General features: G+C 41.2%; 1 protein-coding gene across 3 annotated transcripts in view; it reads left to right on the top strand.

Annotated features, from left to right (window-relative positions):
* The window catches only part of igf2bp2a (insulin-like growth factor 2 mRNA binding protein 2a), a 77,112-nt gene that overhangs the window by 24,513 nt on the left and 34,698 nt on the right, over nucleotides 1–17,901 (top strand). For all 3 annotated transcript variants that reach the window (XM_033617165.2, XM_033617164.2, XM_033617167.2), the window contains exon 3: nucleotides 13,358–13,406. In XM_033617165.2, coding sequence (XP_033473056.1) covers nucleotides 13,358–13,406 — 49 coding nt within the window. The remainder of the gene's footprint in view (nucleotides 1–13,357; nucleotides 13,407–17,901) is intronic.

Genomic DNA, 17,901 nt, shown 5'->3' with positions numbered 1-17,901 from the left:
ATCACTAGGGATGTTCTTAACGGCTAATTTCCCCGACGTTAAGCACCGAAATTAAGAAAACCCTCGGAAAACAGTCCAAACTGAGCACAGTTTCATCGGTAACATTTAACATTGTCCAAAAAAAATAGTGCGTATTTTATAAGAGCCATTTGAAATCGTTAATAACCAAAAGATTATAAATGCCACTGAAATGTGTGGCACTTTGAACAACAATTCACTCAATAAAAGTTAACAAATATTTGTATTAGTTTTTAACGTCCTGACTCATCTCCATTGAAAAACAGATACATAGGCATGTGGTATCTCGCTCATGCACGAGCGAAATTTAACACACATACGTGTTCAGGTTTCTCTTGTTCAGCTTTCTGAGAAGACATCCAGGCGTTGTGAGTATGTGTGAAGGCTCAGACTTACTTTCCGTGTGGGTGGACAGCTGTGGACTTGTACCCTTTTGCGCAGACATGCACGCGAGTCTGAGAGCACATGAGTTTGTTCATATGTGAAAGAGAGAAGTCGATCAATCGCTAGGTATCCCTAACCATCGCTGGTCTCAGAATAGTCTCTTTTTTAATGTCTTATCTTTGTTTTTAGGCCTTAAAATTGTTTCAAAATTTTCCATTGGGTTTGCTAGTAAAATAGGGGAGACTGGGGCCAATTGTAACATTTCAAAAAGCACCAGTCAGAAACAAGACAGAACCACGCGTGCTCTGCTGTGAATTTTTTCAAGGTTGTAGAGGTTATTGTGGTCCTTGGTATTTATATGAAGGTATTACTTAATTATATTGTTACGATTGCCCCCGGTTTTTATACAATGGCCCCTTCATGTGGGGGCAGATTTGTCTTCTGGTGTTTCAATAAATATTGTGAATCTAACATTGTTTGTAAAAACATTTGAAGTAGAACACAGATGCAAGTGACTTACATAAAAACTATCTAAAACATGAAAGAAGTTTTTGAGTAAGTACATCAAAAACAAGAATTGTGAGAATTGCCCCCAGTCTTCCCTGTGGCAAAGATACTTGACTCACTGTCAGTCATATAGTGCAGGGAACAAAGAAAAGACGTGTGGTTTATTGTTATCAGCAATAAACTAGCCCTGTCGTGTACCTGACGGCTGTGCATCACCACCACAGCCACAAGCTATTACTTTGTTGGTGTGCCGTTAGGTGACAAAAATACTCGCTCAGTGGTCATCAGCCCTCTCAGCCTGCTGGCCTTGGTTCTTTATTTTCCAGTTTATTTTTGGGATCCTGAAGAAGGTCTCCAGTGATTTTCTCACCGGCCACAGTTAGCCCAACAACAGGGGGCTGCTGATATGTTCAAGCACCTCTTTCAAACTCAACAGAAACAAAATAAAACTGTATAAAACCATCGCGATTAGTTAGTCCATTGTTCCAAAAATCACCAACTCTGATTTGGTCAAAATAAACCTTTAATTCACTGAGTTAGATTTAAAATGCTGAATCACACTGTCTCTCACCTGACAGCAGAGCAGCAACTCTGTCATTCTTCGAAGGCAGAAGCAAATTAAAATGACAAAAAGCCAATTGTCGATACATTTGTCCCATAGTCCAGCAACAGTCTCCAGCACACCTCTGTCCAAGTGAAGAGCAAAACTTTTATGCACAGTAACGCACACATGGACTCCTTCTGGTTTGTAGTTGACAACAGCATCCAACAAAACCACCCACACTGAAATCCAGTGCAGCAGAATGATTCCCTTTCTGTTGGCATTTGAGTGCAATTTGAGCAACAGCACCACCAGTCGCTGTTCGCTCTCGGCTGCTCAGGCTCTGGAGGGCCCAGCCGGCAGTGCCCTCCTCTACTTCTCAGCTGCAACCTCAGCCGCTCTCCACTGTATTTCTTCCGGTGGGTGGAATAAAACCCTGCCTGAATATCCCAGTCGGCCAATACACTGTAAAAAATGTCCTTGTCCATAACATCCTTTGCACTCATAATAAATTATGCCATTTTGGTGAGCATGCAGCTTGTTTGCAATGCAAGACAAGAAGAAAGAATTGTTGAGATGGATACCCAGAGGTGTAGACTACCAATCCAAGCTGAAACAGTCTGTAGTTTTTTCCTAACACTTTATTTTAACCATCTTTAATGTCAGAATAATTTTCAAGAATTTTCCAGGAAAGAGTAATTTGGTATTAATTAAGAGCAGGGGTCAACAATGTTTTTTTAAGGCCAGGGACCCCTTTGCTCAAAGAGAGACGGAGCAGGCACCCCTGACCACATTAATTTATTCTAAATCAGAATATTTTCGAGTCTTGTTTGCCTGTAGCTGTTACCAGCAGTTGTAGTATAGCCTGGTGCCTTAGCTTCACCCTCTGCACTTGTGTTGGTGGTTTCTGAGGTCTCCCGTTAAAAAAACAAAATGACCCATTGTGGCCCACAAGAATATCCATACACTTCACATACCAGTAATAATACAGCTACTGGGCCAGTATGTGGAATAAAAAGGCGCAGCACAGTGGTTTAGAGTTTGCTAGCTTACGTGATTGCACAGGGATTAATTGGTAATAGCTAGCCTATCGTTAATGTTGTGTATAGTAAACTAAATAGGTTTTATGAATAGGCCAGTTTATCTTCATTAATAATATGTTGGATTCGTGTTAATTTCAGACACATCTTACTTAAAAATTATTCAGAGGTAATTTGGTGGCCCCTCTGCAGTCACCCTGAGGACCTACTCAGGGTCACGGACCGGCTGTTGAAGACCCTGGAATTAGGGAGAAAATATGCATGTCTTTAAAAGTAAAGCTCAGTTGAAGCTCAAGTAAAAATGGTATTTCATTATTAATTTGTTATTGGAAATGTTGCCCTTCATATATGCTGAAGTGTTTGCTTGCCTGAAGACAAATTTCCAATTTTACATGCAGACCTGCTGTGACTGCACTGACAAGTATACAAATTAAACACTGTCTTTATGCTGCTGCTTTTCATACCAAATGGCACATTTCTCTACAGGAAACATTTCGGAAATGATTGAAAATAACAGACATGTAAAACAGAAGATTACCGTGATCTAGAATACAGTGCAAAATATGTTTTTTACACACTCTCTCTCACACACATACACACACACATTCAGATGTTCTTTCAAAGATGAAAAAATGGCTCGACTGCTACGTAATAAGATGTTTTGTGTTGTAGTTTATACTGTATACATAATGCACCTTTACATACAGCCTGCTGTGCAACATGTGAGCTGAAGAACTGCCTCGGTGTGTTTGTCCTTCTGGAGGACAGATAGCAACACATCTTTGTGGCTGAAGGACAGCAACAATGCAAAGACACTTCTCTCATACAAATCCTGTTATCTCTGCTCCACAACAATTGGATGGGCCTTAGAGAAGTGCTTAGGAGCACTACACAGAAATGGCCTGAGCTCTGTCTTAATCCAGCAACAGGGAGTGGGACACAGTGGGAGTGCCGCCGGAGTTTGAAAAGAAGAGCCAAGGGACATCGTCCACGCAGTAGGGTCTCCTGAATATTGTTGACTTGTTGCTTCCTCTCTGAGATTTCAGGGCATTTAGGCGCTTAAGAGCTTAAGGGTCAAAGCTAGAAATTGGGTTAATTCAGATTAGACGAGTCTGTGGTTGGTGTATAAGGACCACCAGACTGTTTGACCAACCCACCCAAACTGACCCATATAGGATGGAGCTGCTTCACTGCTAGGCCGAGTATGAATTAGACCTTTTATCGATGCCAGCTGCAGTGAGATGTAAAAGAATAATAGCAGTGCTGACGCATTTGTCAGCTCAGAGCTTACAGTCTTTACCATGCCGATGCTGTGCGAGCTCACACACATGTACATGTAGCTGTAAATGTAGCCGATTGTCAGATGATCACATTATACTGCACTCAGCATAGAAATGTGGGACCATTACACATAAAAGAAGCGGATTAGTGTTGCTTAGACAGTGCATATGACTGGATTTGTAATATGATCGTGTAATAGGTGCATAATCACACGCCTCCAGTGTGATTTACGACCGCAGAGGTTTTCATTTCCTATTTTATCTGGTATGGCTGTGATGAAGGCCAGATCATCTTTCATTTTGAAAGTCATCAATTATCTTGTGTGCAATATGAAGTCTTTCATCGGACTGTTTCTGGACCGATGGAGACTTCCTGTCTTTGTTGTGTCATCAAGTGGGGAGCAAATGCCTCGTCAGGAGGGAGGGGTGAAAAGTACAGATTTCTGATTCTCTTGCGTAAGACTGATCTGATGATAGTGCTCACCATTTTATCACAAGGAATGAATAATCTCATTAGGCATTAAATGCGTGCCTATATTGGTGTGAAACAACGGCAAGGCAGTTTTTAATCGGACATCAGGATGAGGATCAGTCGGTGAGAGCACTGACAGCTAAATGGACACAGGAGGAAAAAAATGACAGTTAAATGGAGAAACTTTATCAGTCAGGTGAACTTTCCATGTAGAAAAAATTAGGTGCGAGGTTTCTAGTAGAGGTGACTATGTGCGCAAAAGTGTTTGTGAGGCAGCATGCTCCGGACTGAAGGCTATTTAGGATGTCTTTTTATTCGTCCAGAGAGAGAGCCTCCCCGCTGGGCACAGGGCGGCATGCCTCGTGAGCTGATCTCTGACAGCACGGGCATCCACGCGGAGGCGGGAGGGGAAAGGTAAACAAGGCTTTTAAAGGCCTCATTAGACAGAAACCTTGAGCAGAGAAGGAAATGTTTAATCATTCGCTCGTGAGTTTCTGTTAAAAAAAAAAAAAAAAAAGGGAAAAAGGTTTTGCCATCATCCAAGGAACTTTAAAAGGTATCTGAAAAAAGACACTTTGACTATTTTGTGTCACAGTTCATAATGACGTGAGTGATTTTACAGCACATGAGTTTATGACAAATTGAATAACCACTATGTCCTGCTGATGTATGTGCAAGAGATTTTTCAATATCACATATTTGGAACACAGAAAGAAAATTATCTTTCTTCTCCTTTATACTTGAGATTTTAAAGGTCATACCGGTTATTAATCTGCGTGCACCTTTTATTGCACTATTTTATTTAAAAGGCCTTGCCACATGAGTTCACACAAAGCCGATTAAGCCTATCGCCGCCAGGGAAAACTCTCTATATTTTGCAGTATACCAGAGTTCTGTGTCGGGTGTCTGTGGAGACGTTCCCACACTGGCACACTGGAAGTCATGTGCTTTACCATGCAGCGCTAAAGGGGTTAGGAAGAATGGGCTTAATTCATTCATTTAATGTCAAATTTGTTTCATTTTTGTTGTCCATTCTGTTTGGCAAATGCTTTTCATTTATATGTGTGTGATTCTGATGTTTTCTTTTGACAATATGGTGACACTTTGAAGTTAGGATATATAAAAAAAGGAAAGGAGGAGAGACCATAGCAGGAATACGGTGGAAACTGTGGTGAAAATTTTAAGAAACATCCAAGAAAAGTCTCTGGAGTAGATGCTCCAGATATAAAACAAACTTGGAGTTTAGAGGAAAGATTGAAGTGAAAGATATATTATGCCTTAGGGATCAATCAATCAATCAACCAATCAATCAATCAATCAATCAATCAATTATTTATTTATTTGTCACATGAAATTATACAAAGTAAAACTCCACTGAAATGTGATCCCACCGCTCATTTAACTTGTGCACTTTAATTTAGTCCCATGGCTGCTGCTTCATTTTTGTCAGTGCTTCTGGATGTGGAGTGATTTAACTGTCCACACAGCCCGACCCCAACAAGATGGCCACATGGTCACTCCTCTTGAACACGGCAGCTCCACACTGCAGTCACATCAGTCCTTATTCCCCGTGAAGCACATCTTCTCTCCTTCCCTCGCCAGAGTCCTCTCCAACTTTTGATGAATCTCAGAATACAATTCCTGATATCCCCATGGAAACGGATGCAGCAGGGAGGTTGTCCAGTTCATTTTGCAACACCTGTACAATGGCTATTTATCTGTATTTTTATCTGTCCAACCAACTAAATTATCTGTATCTATATCTGTACTCAGAATGGGTGCATTTTTTGTTGTTATTTTAAGCCTGAAATTGATGTAGATTGATCAGAAGTTGCTATATTTATTATTTATCAGATAATTATTTACAGAACAAGCTCAGGATTGAGCTTCAGGTCATTTTTGATCACAAGAGTAAGAACTGAACGCCAAAATGAGCCGTGCCTTCGCCACAGTACGGATATTGACACATTTTACTGTGATGATACTCACCAAATATTCGGCCCAACCCTGCTTAGGCAACATTTTCCTAGAAACAATGTAAAGACTCATACAGAAGTAATCCTTCTCAGTCATCACTTATGACACACTCTCAGTGTGTGGTGGTGTATTTGTCTGATTTTCTTCTATTTTCTATATTCGGGACATTTATGGGTGTGTACCCCCACAGCACCCAGGTGAGGTAAAGTGGTAGTGACCAGGTGCCATAAGCAGCAGGTAAAAAAAAAAAGACAAATATAGTGAGGTGAAATAGCAAAGGAGAGTGTATCTGGGGTTGGCTCTTACTGTCACTTTCACTGGCGAGCATGTTTACAAAAAGTAACTGACATCATGCATAGTAAACCTTATAAAAAACGGAGACTTGAGGAGAGTGCTCCAGGGGGCAGGGGAGATGCGTTAGGCTCCCCTGCAGGCATATGTTATAAGCACACATAGACAGTGTTTGTATAATTAGTCTGGCTGCCGGAGGGGGCGAGACAAAAGTTCTGCACTCCAGCTTTAATTAAAATAAAACAGAAACCTTTAAAAGCACTCCAGTGTCTCTAGTATCACTCCAAATTAATCCTTTACATTAAGGGAAGCGTCTGTGTAACAGAATAGTTTCCCCTCAAATATTCATTCATAAGTCTTTCAGAGGTTTTAACCACATCTCATGGTCTTCTTCAGCGAATGAAGCTGACACAGGTGTCATCACATGGCTACATTTTGCTGCCAGGAAGATTTTAATGCAGGATTTTTAGTTGCAAAGTGTATTTTTATATTATTGCTCACTCAGTGCATCTTCCACTGTGGGGCACAAGTGTAGGTCACATGATAACAATCTGTCATATGTGGTCGTTTGTAGTCTAGATGTAATAGATCATAATCTCCCCAAACCTTTGACTCACAGTATTTTGTAAATGCCTCCTATATTTCAGATTGTGTTATGTTTTATGTCTATCATTTGTGGTGGACTGTCCTCAGCTGTTGACGTCTTGTCCCACCGCTTTTCTTTGCTTCCACCAAAGAGAGTTTAATTTCAAAGGCAGATACATGCTCTTTATTCAATCATCTCTGTCCACATGCAGCTCTGTTGTGACTCATGTACCCTGGACGCTAGTTAAAGCTGAAATGGATCAAAACACTTTTCTTTAGGACATAGAAAATGGAAAGGTGGTAGTTCAGATGGAGAGGGTGTTGTTCCTTACTATAGAGCTGCAGCTAACAATTATTTTATCAATTAATCTGCTTTTAATTTCAATCTTCATTAAGTGTTTGAACTATAAAACATTAGAAAACAGTGAAATAAAGGCCTTCACAATATCCTGCAGCCCAAAGCAACATCATCAAATGCTTTGTTTTATCCAACCAACAATTCACACCCAAAGACATCAATTTTGCTTTAATGTAAGAGCAAGAAAAGCAACAATTCTCACCTTTGAGAACCTGAACTACCAGGTTTTGAACTCAACGATTAAATAATCATCCAGATTACCAGCGCTCTAAATGGGTCTGCATATCACAGTGGAGGCAGTCTGCCAACAAATACATGGCACTTACCACTTATCGCCATGGATGCAGCCTAAGAGACCAAAACAGAAATCTTTGAGATTATAACGTAAATTTTTGTTTGATTTTGACAGTTGCTTGGGCCATTATTTTATGGGGGCATGTTTTTTTTCTTTTTACTGTACTGAAAGGCGTAGCAGGTGGGCTAATGTCTACTTAATCGACCGTATCACAGTCACTGTTACACAACTCTTGACTTGACTTGAATTTTTACTGATTTTCTCAACATACAGAACAAAAAGATAGCATACTTAAACCTTATATATGCAAAGGTACTTAAACCAGGTAAGAAAAGAAAGGCAAAGAAAAAAAACACAGAACAAAGGGGTAGTGATTACAGAGGGTTTATGTGTGTCTTAGTGAGTTGTGGATCTACAGGATAAACTAAACAAAATAGAAAGGATTATTGGACCATTGAGTCCGTCTCAAGACTCTGGGAAAAGTATGTATTTTATGAATAGTATCCAGTTTGACCTTCCACAGCTGCTGTTCCTTACTATAAACTTCCGAAAGGTTAGAAGCTGCTCCCTCCATGGAGATCATCTCCGGAAATGATTGAAGCCACAGTCCCTCTTTCCAGTTTGTTGCTATCAGTCTTTTAGCTGTCTGGCATCCAGTTGCTATAATTTGTGTATTGTGTTTTGACCAGTTTCCTTTAACCATGTAATTCAAAAGACAGCGACTATTACACAATTCAAGTACAAAATATTTATAAATGTATATATATATTTGACAAATTTAAAAGCTATATTAAATTTTGCCCCTGGAATCCACCCTGAATCCGCCCTTCTGCTGCGATCAGGATAATCCCGATTATTTTAGTAAAGGTATAAAAGTCCTGCTAAAAAAAAATTTGAACAACATACATTAAAAGTTTGATCCAGAACAAAGAGTGGATCACGTGATCTAATTTGATTTAAACAGCCCATTTTCAAAATTTGATCCTACCTGATCAAAATCTGATCAGATTACTTCTGGACACCTGGGCTGTGGTTCTAATTTAGTTGTGTATTTTGCAATATTTCAAATAATACTGGAAAAAAAATAGGTCTGTTAAGTCAAATTAGGTGTCCAGTCATCAACACATTAATTTTTACTTTGAGTTTTTGCTTTCTGTACACACAAACGTGGGGAGGAAAACCTTGGAAAATGAGTGTCATTGTTTTGTGTATTAGCCTGTCACAAACAATACAAATGAACAGATTTTCTTCTCTTTTTTTGTAATTAATGAATCATTGATCAACAATCATGATGCATAACTGTAAATTCGGTGTATCATCTTGAGGCTGTTTGACAGCAAATTCCTGGGCTGCTTTTTCTTGCCAGCCCACCTCTGATAGTTGCTGATTAATTTTTTGACAATCAATAAATGGATTAAACAGCTCATCATAGCAGCTCTATTCTTTACAGCTTTTTAAACCTAGTTACAACAACGTACGCAGGCCAGCTGAGCCTCTTTGGCCTCGAGACACAAAAGTGATCAAAAGGTAAAAAAAAAAACAACAAAAAAAAAAAACAGGTTAAAAAACAAGAAAAAGATAGAAATGAAAAAATAGTGTTTAAATGTATAATGATGATGATCAGACTATCATCTTTAGGAACACTGCAAACCTCTGGCGAGGGATGAATACCCTCTTTCTCACCTCTCTGTCCACCCGCCCTCTCAGAGGTTAAAATTCCTTCGACTGCTCTGCACACATGTGTGTGTATTAGTATGCACGCGTGTTCGCAGACACGGTTCCTTACCTCGTGCAGGTGGGTGCAGTAAATATTAGCTTTTCAAATGAACATGGCCACCCTCAGATATTTAAAGGACGAAATTGAGAGGCTTTCTTTTTTTATTTTTTTCCTGCTGGCAGGCTGCTCCAAACCAACAGCAGACAGCTTGGTCACATTCAACAAACATTAAGTAACCATTGACTTCAGTCTGTATCTTCTACTGCAGCTCATTTTGGACTTAGGGAAAGGAGGAGCTGAGAAAGGGCGCTGGGTTCACCTTGACTGCAAACAAACAGATATTAGCAGAGGCCTGCTGCCTCATATGATACCAGTGGATTATAAAGCAACACATATAACCTGGGGACATACAGTTGCTGTCTGTAGCTATAGACATAAACACTGCAGACACACAATAGTATATGTTGCAGGGTGGCACGTATCGTGGGCCTCTCCCTGCCCTGGAGACAGACAGACTGACAGAAAGCAGTGATCTTATGGTTAGCCAGAGGCCACAGGCACGCTGAAAATGAGACCTTGAAGAACTGTCGGGAGACACTGTCACTTTTTCCGAGAGATGTCCATTCAGGGAGCTACCCCTGCATATTTCAGCATGACAGACAAGCAAGTGGCCTTTAAAACATGTGCAAACTACAGAAAAGAAATTGAAGAAAGGGAAGTCTTGCTGATGTAAACACAGTGGGACAATAATGATAAAGAAAACCTAGTTTGTATCTGTCCTTCAGGAGTTCAGCTCACCTTACAGCGAATCCACTAGCATGCTTATTAACCTTAAAGAGCACAGAGGACAGCATCACAGTGCTGCTGTTCAGCGTCATGTAGTGTAACATTACATCAAGGTTACAGTTGGCAAATCAATTAGCAAAAACACAATAGAGAGCTGGGCCCTCAGAATCCACGGGGCTATTTAAGCAGACGATGCTGAATGAAAGGAGCTTTTAGTTTCCATATTGGGCAGCTTGGGGATGCCAGCGTTTGGGGCTGTTTTGAGGTTTGGAGTTGGCCTGAAACGCTTTTCAGCTATTGGCTGCTTTTGGACTGCAGGAGGTTGTTTACTACGCTGGAAAAAGGTGATGTGTTTTAGTGGCACAGGGTGATTTTTATCGGTTTACCCCGTGTTTGGGCACCGGTTGCCAAGAGAGATCTTTCATCGAGCCACTCGCTTTAAACCGCCTTCAGTGACAGAAAGCTTGCAGGCCACCGTGTGGTTGGACACGCTGGGGATTGTCAGGTTTTGTTTCTGTTTCTGGGCTTTTGTGTCCGCTGTCACTGTTTCTGTTGAAGGAGGCACATAACAGAGGAAAAAAACAGACTTCACAAATTTTTTTTCTGCTGTTGTATTTATCAAAGTACAGCTCAGTATAAACAGGAAAGGATCTGTGACAACACCAGCGCTTTTCTGAAAAGTTCAGAGACTTTCCACTTCCGCAAAAAAAAGGCTATGTGGACACATGCCTTTAAAAGTTTTTCCATTAAAAAAAAAATCTCTACCTGCCCTGAAACGGCTTGTATGTAACACCTTTGTCTCATTTAGTATGTTTGGTGCTATGTACATGCAAATTAATCCCTGTCTCTGTGTCCACCCACCCCTCATTCACTCACCTGCAGCTTGAGCACATCTGCTTACCTTCGTTTCGACTCAGCTCATTGTTCTCTATAAATATAACAGTAATAAATAACAGTAGCCTTTGGCCTGACTACAGTGTTATTAAACAGATGATAATGTGTTGCTAATGTTGGATAAACTTCATTCCCGATCACGAGCTCTGGCAAGTCGAGTGAACATGAATTGTGTAAAATGCAAAATACTGATGCATAGGTACACCTGGTTTCTCCCTGCAAGTTGGCCGGATTGGTTCCTTAGATATGCAGTGGTGCCCCCAAGAGGGGTCAAAGGGGGGCATGGACCCCTGTTACAATTACCCACCCAATTAATGAGAATTAGAAACATGTAATGTAAAATAAGAAACCAAAGTATATCAGTATTAAATTCCTTAACTCTCATGTTGACATAGTTTTCAACTAGCCTAGGTGAAGTCCTGAAATTTAGTTATGGCTTTTGATTTCGGTGTGCCACCCCAAGATTTTCAGTGGCCCCATTTGGCGACCGCTATGAAAAATTTCTGGTGGCACCACTGTATATGTGATATATGAAAACCTGGCTGTCTGAATCTGTGCCTCTGAGACTGTAATCGCCACTCTGCAGTTCCAAAGTGGGAAAGCTCAGCCATTATTTTTATTGGAGGGCAAACAGTTTCCACTGTTCGTGTCTTACTTACATTTTAGTCAATAATAGCAGTCCATTCGTTTACTCCTCAGTTTTTTAACAATAGTGTTTAAAGTTCAGATGGGTGGATGAAGAGAGGAGAGGAGACGAGAGGGCTGTCCTAAATCCCTGTGACGCTGTGTTTCTCTCCTTCGGTTTTTTTTCCTTCCTGGAGCAGCACAATCAGAAAGAGTCATTCATTCATGTCCAGCTGCCGGCTCGGTCCTCTCGTCCTCTCCTCGCTGCTGACAGGAAATTCTGACCTGTGGTCTTTTCGGACGTGTTCGGAGAGAAAGATGTAAAACCTAGACGGAGAAATGTGTGTTAGTGTGTGAGCACAGGAATGAACTCTGTGTGTGTGGGTGTTATCTGCCTGCATCTGTGCGTTTACGTCTCCCATGAAGAATCCTCCTGAATTCTGATCCACCTCTCGTTATCACTTACCTTTCCTCCCCCACTTTGTCCCCGTGCCTCCGTCCCCCCCACTCTCGCTCCTGTAATGCCTCCTATTTGTCCCTAAATGATTTTTTGGGGGATACGGTTGCTCAGCGGTGTGGCTTTTTCTCCACCAGCCTCTCTGCTTTTTAAATCAGCGGCTCTCATTGCAGAGCTGGACTCTCTCACGTTAATGTAGTTGTTAACAGCCTGTGGTCACCGGGCGGTTTGTGTGGCTGTGCTGTTTGAGCTGACACGCTCACTGGAGGGAGAGTGGAAGGCTGTGTGGAAGCTCTGGATCCCAAAATGACCGGGCAGAGAGGGACGCTGTGTGTCCCATTTGTACTTTTGTCTGTTCACACTCAGGGTTCTTTATTGTTAATCACAAATCAGATTCACAAAGTTGACAAGCAGCAAAAAAATAGAAATGGAGAATTTTCAAGAAATTCATTTGTTAGAACAGTTTTTTTGTTTCTTTTGTTCTCTTTTCTAAAATTACAGTCCAGCCACCTGTGACTTCATCTTCCCACTGATCATGTCTCTGAATTTGTGTGTCCTCTACTTGATTTTGTCACCTCCTTCCTCCAGGACAAATCTCAAACAAAAACAGCTTTGTTAAATTACAAACAAGTAGGGGACAAATGATAGAAAACACGGTGCTAATCTCTAATCAGAGCATCTTGGATTGAAATTCAAATGATGTTATTGTTGTCAAACTACAGTCGTCTTTTGTGTCACATCCACGTCTCGTAGTGAGAGTAGAATAAGAATAGCACTCGTAGGAGGGTGTTACTGAGAGTCACTAGCCGCCGTCTAATAAACGTCTTCACCTACACACCTACGTATCCTTCAGCAGCTCTGTGATCATCCCTTGATTTGTGATACTGTCTAATGAGCCGTGGGTGTTTCAGAAACTTAAGAAGACTGTTAGATTACACACAGTATTCAGCTCTGACTCTGCATACCTGCCCTCGTCACCGCAAATGTCTCCGCTTCTCAGCTGTTGAATGTGTGTATTTGGGTGAAGTTTGGCTGTTCTGTAAACACGACAGAGGACTGTAACTCTCAAGTGTGCGAGTGTGTGGTTCAGGTCTGTTAAATCCACTCCGTCTGTGTCTCTCATCTCTGCAGGAGTCGGAAGATCCAGATCCGGAACATTCCCCCTCATCTACAGTGGGAGGTCAGTTGTTTGTCTGTGTGTGTATGTCTGTGTGTGTATGTCTGTGTGTGTCTGTGTGATGTCCAGTTGAAGCACCAGGTAGCACATAAACCAGTCTCCGGACCATGAGTCATCAGCTGTTATACTGTATTTCTCTGTAGACTTGAGTATTTGTGTGCATGTGTGCTTATATTTATGCCAGTGTTTGTTACTGTGTAGATGACAACGTGTCTGTGCATCAACATCTGTGACCTTGTCGGGGTCCAAGTTGTTTTTCTCTGTGTGAGTGTCTCTGTCGTCATGCCTGACGACTCTCCTGTGTCTCAGGGTTGCTATATATCTTCACACTTGTAGAAAACTTCCAAAACTTCTCAGACTACGAAGAAATTTAAAAGAATCAACACATCAATATCGACACAAGTGGACCATCACTCTCTGTGTTTGTTGCACTGGTATAAAACATTGCCACATCTCTTTTTTTACACTTAACTTTTCAGTGCAACCAAGGAAAGGTCAAAACCAAACTGACGATAGCTCATTAATATATGCATGAATATATACACATACATAATATGATACTAGTCCATACCCACAGGTAGTTTTGTTACCTTCTACCTATGCCAATCCTCAATGCCTATGTGCAGTTTCACATAGATTGACCATGTCAGTGAGTAGAAAAACGTGGGACAGACAGAATGACTGACTGACAGAATGACACACTGACAGTTTCCGTGATTATGTACAGCATACCATAACATGACTTAGTCATACCAAAAATTAGAAAAAACAAACAAACATTTGGCCACAGGGGGAGCCACAGCGATCGGTCTTATTTTAGCCATTTTCTGTTGTTATAGCGCCACCCAGTTGCCAATTAGAGCTAAATTTCTTCAGTCACCTTGAGGCGTCCTGTTCTACATATCTACCAAGTTTAGTAAAACTCGATATGGCAGTTACGCCTAGATAAGAAATTAGCTCTCTAGCGCCCCCATTTTGTTTGATGGGGTCAATAATGGAGGGGGTCCCCTCAGATTATGTGTGGTCATATGCCTACAAAGTTAAGTGGTGATTGGTGAAACCCCTGAGATGTTATACACCTTTATGTGATGAGCCACGCCCTCCGCAATATTCATTGCCTTACAGAAGCTCAGTTTTAGTAAGTTTTCCAACTTTTGCCAAGAGGGAACTTTAGATATTGGTCCCTAGATTATGTTCACCCAGTTTCATGCGGATCGGTCAAACTTCCTAGAAAGAGATCGATTTTAAGTGTTTTTCAAAAAATTCAAAATGGCGGAAAATCTATATAACCGGAAGTTATGGGTTCTTGAGGCAAATTTGTTCCTCATGAGGAGAGGCATCTCTGTGCAAAGTTTCATGTCTCTATGACATATGGGGCATGAGATATGCCCATTCAAAGTAATATTGCTTCATTCGCATCCTCCCATGACCCTCTACCACTGTGCCAAATTTCACATGGATTGACCAAGTCAGTGAGGAGAAAAACGTGGAACAGTGACACAGACAGACACACCCACAGACAGAGTTTTCGTCATTATATAGTAAGATGTATATTATGTGTCTTTGTTGAATACTCGACACTGATTGGTCAATCATGGTATTCTACAGTCTGTAATTTCTTATTTCAGACCTCTGAATGACAATAACAGACTGCTGCTATGGTTTGCTGTACTCCTGATCATAGATGCTCAGCAATATAAGCAATAAAATAATTTTCAAATCACTATTTTGTGTCAAATTATTGATTTAATTAGTAAGCAGGATAATGGACAGCGGTCATTATTGCAAGAAAAAGACCCTTCATCTTTCTCTCATCCTGCATCACCTCATCAGGGTTATTTGGCAATAATGACCCACTTGCGATACATTATGCCTTACATACGCACTGTATGTGTGTGTACAGTACAGGCCAAAAGTTTGGACACACCTTCTCATTCAATGCGTTTTCTTTATTTTCATGACTATTTACATTGTAGATTCTCACTGAAGGCATCAAAACTATGAATGAACACATGTGGAGTTATGTACTTAACAAAAAAAGGTGAAATAACTGAAAACATGTTTTATATTCTAGTTTCTTCAAAATAGCCACCCTTTGCTCTGATTACTGCTTTGCACACTCTTGGAATTCTCTCCATGAGCTTCAAGAGGTAGTCACCTGAAATGGTTTTCCAACAGTCTTGAAGGAGTTCCCAGAGGTGTTTAGCACTTGTTGGCCCCTTTGCCTTCACTCTGCGGTCCAGCTCACCCCAAACCATCTCGATTGGGTTCAGGTCCGGTGACCGTGGAGGCCAGGTCATCTGCCGCAGCATTCCATCACTCTCCTTGTTGGTCAAATAGCCCTTACACAGCCTGGAGGTGTGTTTGGGGTCATTGTCCTGTTGAAAAATAAATGATCGTCCAACTAAACGCAAACCGGATGGGATGGCATGTCGCTGCAGGATGCTGTGGTAGCCATGCTGGTTCAGTGTGCCTTCAATTTTGAATAAATCCCCAACAGTGTCACCAGCAAAACACCCCCACACCATCACACCTCCTCCTCCATGCTTCACAGTGGGAACCAGGCATGTGGAATCCATCCGTTCACCTTTTCTGCGTCTCACAAAGACACGGCGGTTGGAACCAAAGATCTCAAATTTGGACTCATCAGACCAAAGCACAGATTTCCACTGGTCTAATGTCCATTCCTTGTGTTTCTTGGCCCAAACAAATCTCTTCTGCTTGTTGCCTCTCCTTAGCAGTGGTTTCCTAGCAGCTATTTGACCATGAAGGCCTGATTGGCGCAGTCTCCTCTTAACAGTTGTTCTAGAGATGGGTCTGCTGCTAGAACTCTGTGTGGCATTCATCTGGTCTCTGATCTGAGCTGCTGTTAACTTGCCATTTCTGAGGCTGGTGACTCGGATGAACTTATCCTCAGAAGCAGAGGTGACTCTTGGTCTTCCTTTCCTGGGTCGGTCCTCATGTGTGCCAGTTTCGTTGTAGCGCTTGATGGTTTTTGCGACTCCACTTGGGGACACATTTAAAGTTTTTGCAATTTTCCGGACTGACTGACCTTCATTTCTTAAAGTAATGATGGCCACTCGTTTTTCTTTAGTTAGCTTATTGGTTCTTGCCATAATATGAATTTTAACAGTTGTCCAATAGGGCTGTCGGCTGTGTATTAACCTGACTTCTGCACAACACAACTGATGGTCCCAACCCCATTGATAAAGCAAGAAATTCCACTAATTAACCCTGATAAGGCACACCTGTGAAGTGGAAACCATTTCAGGTGACTACCTCTTGAAGCTCATGGAGAGAATGCCAAGAGTGTGCAAAGCAGTAATCAGAGCAAAGGGTGGCTATTTTGAAGAAACTAGAATATAAAACATGTTTTCAGTTATTTCACCTTTTTTTGTTAAGTACATAACTCCACATGTGTTCATTCATAGTTTTGATGCCTTCAGTGAGAATCTACAATGTAAATAGTCATGAAAATAAAGAAAACGCATTGAATGAGAAGGTGTGTCCAAACTTTTGGCCTGTACTGTATATGTGGTGGTAGAAAAGGAGGAGTAAACCCAGCTTAATTTAAGATCTCCAGCCAGAACTTAACAGATAATTAGATAGACCTGTAAGTCTCTGTTTGTCAATCTAACATATAACACAATCATTGTGGTCTGTATTTTAGACCAATATTTGCAATATAACAGAATAAAAGAGGTTGGCAGTCGATTTGATTTAAACTTCAATTGTCTGTCTATTATTAGGTATTCTGTATTGTATACCCAGTAAGTGAGCAGTTTGACTGTGAAACTCTGCCAGTTTTACAGCTTGGCAATATTACAATTCTAATGTGAAGAACTTTTTAACAGCACCAGAAAACACGAATAATTTAGTATAATTTTTGTGTATTGTGGGTGTATTCAAATATCTGTCACTCATTTTGGGAAGTATAGCAAATTCCAGTCTTGTGCTCTGAACGTCACATTTGGATTACAGATTGTACCTTCATTGAAAAAGTAGTCCATTAAAAAAGTAGTAACTACAAGCTTGTTTCAAACTGATTAACTAAGTCTCAGGTCTCACCATTACAAACCTGTGGAATGTCTCAGCTAGTAAAGTCCAGTTCAGACTAAATATTTGAGAAAATATTGAGAAAAGTTGCAGCGGTGTGAACTGGCCAGTCAGAGCTCAACTCAAGCCGGGTGATGGGGTCACCTGCAACCCAGCTGATCAAATCGCCGGCAGGTGGTTTTAGAATTTAATATATATAAGCACATCACGTCTTTCAACAGTCAATTATAGTCAAGTCCGCTGGTCAAGTCAAAATGACCGCAGACGGCACGTTCGCTTGCTGCGGCAGGTGCTCTGTCCCCACCAAGCCCTCTGTTTTCATCCACACTGTGTCTCGGTGCCAGACTGTGGGTCGTTGCTGCTGCTCGCTGTATGTGCGTATGCCCCCCCACCCCACACACACTCTCATTGACTGAGTAATTGGTGCTTGTTATTCATATTA

The sequence above is a fragment of the Epinephelus lanceolatus genome, chromosome 14, assembly GCF_041903045.1.
Source record: "Epinephelus lanceolatus isolate andai-2023 chromosome 14, ASM4190304v1, whole genome shotgun sequence".
Lineage (NCBI taxonomy): Eukaryota > Metazoa > Chordata > Actinopteri > Perciformes > Serranidae > Epinephelus > Epinephelus lanceolatus.
The sequence above is the reverse complement of the archived record's forward strand: the minus strand, read 5'-3'. Positions and strand labels throughout refer to the sequence as shown.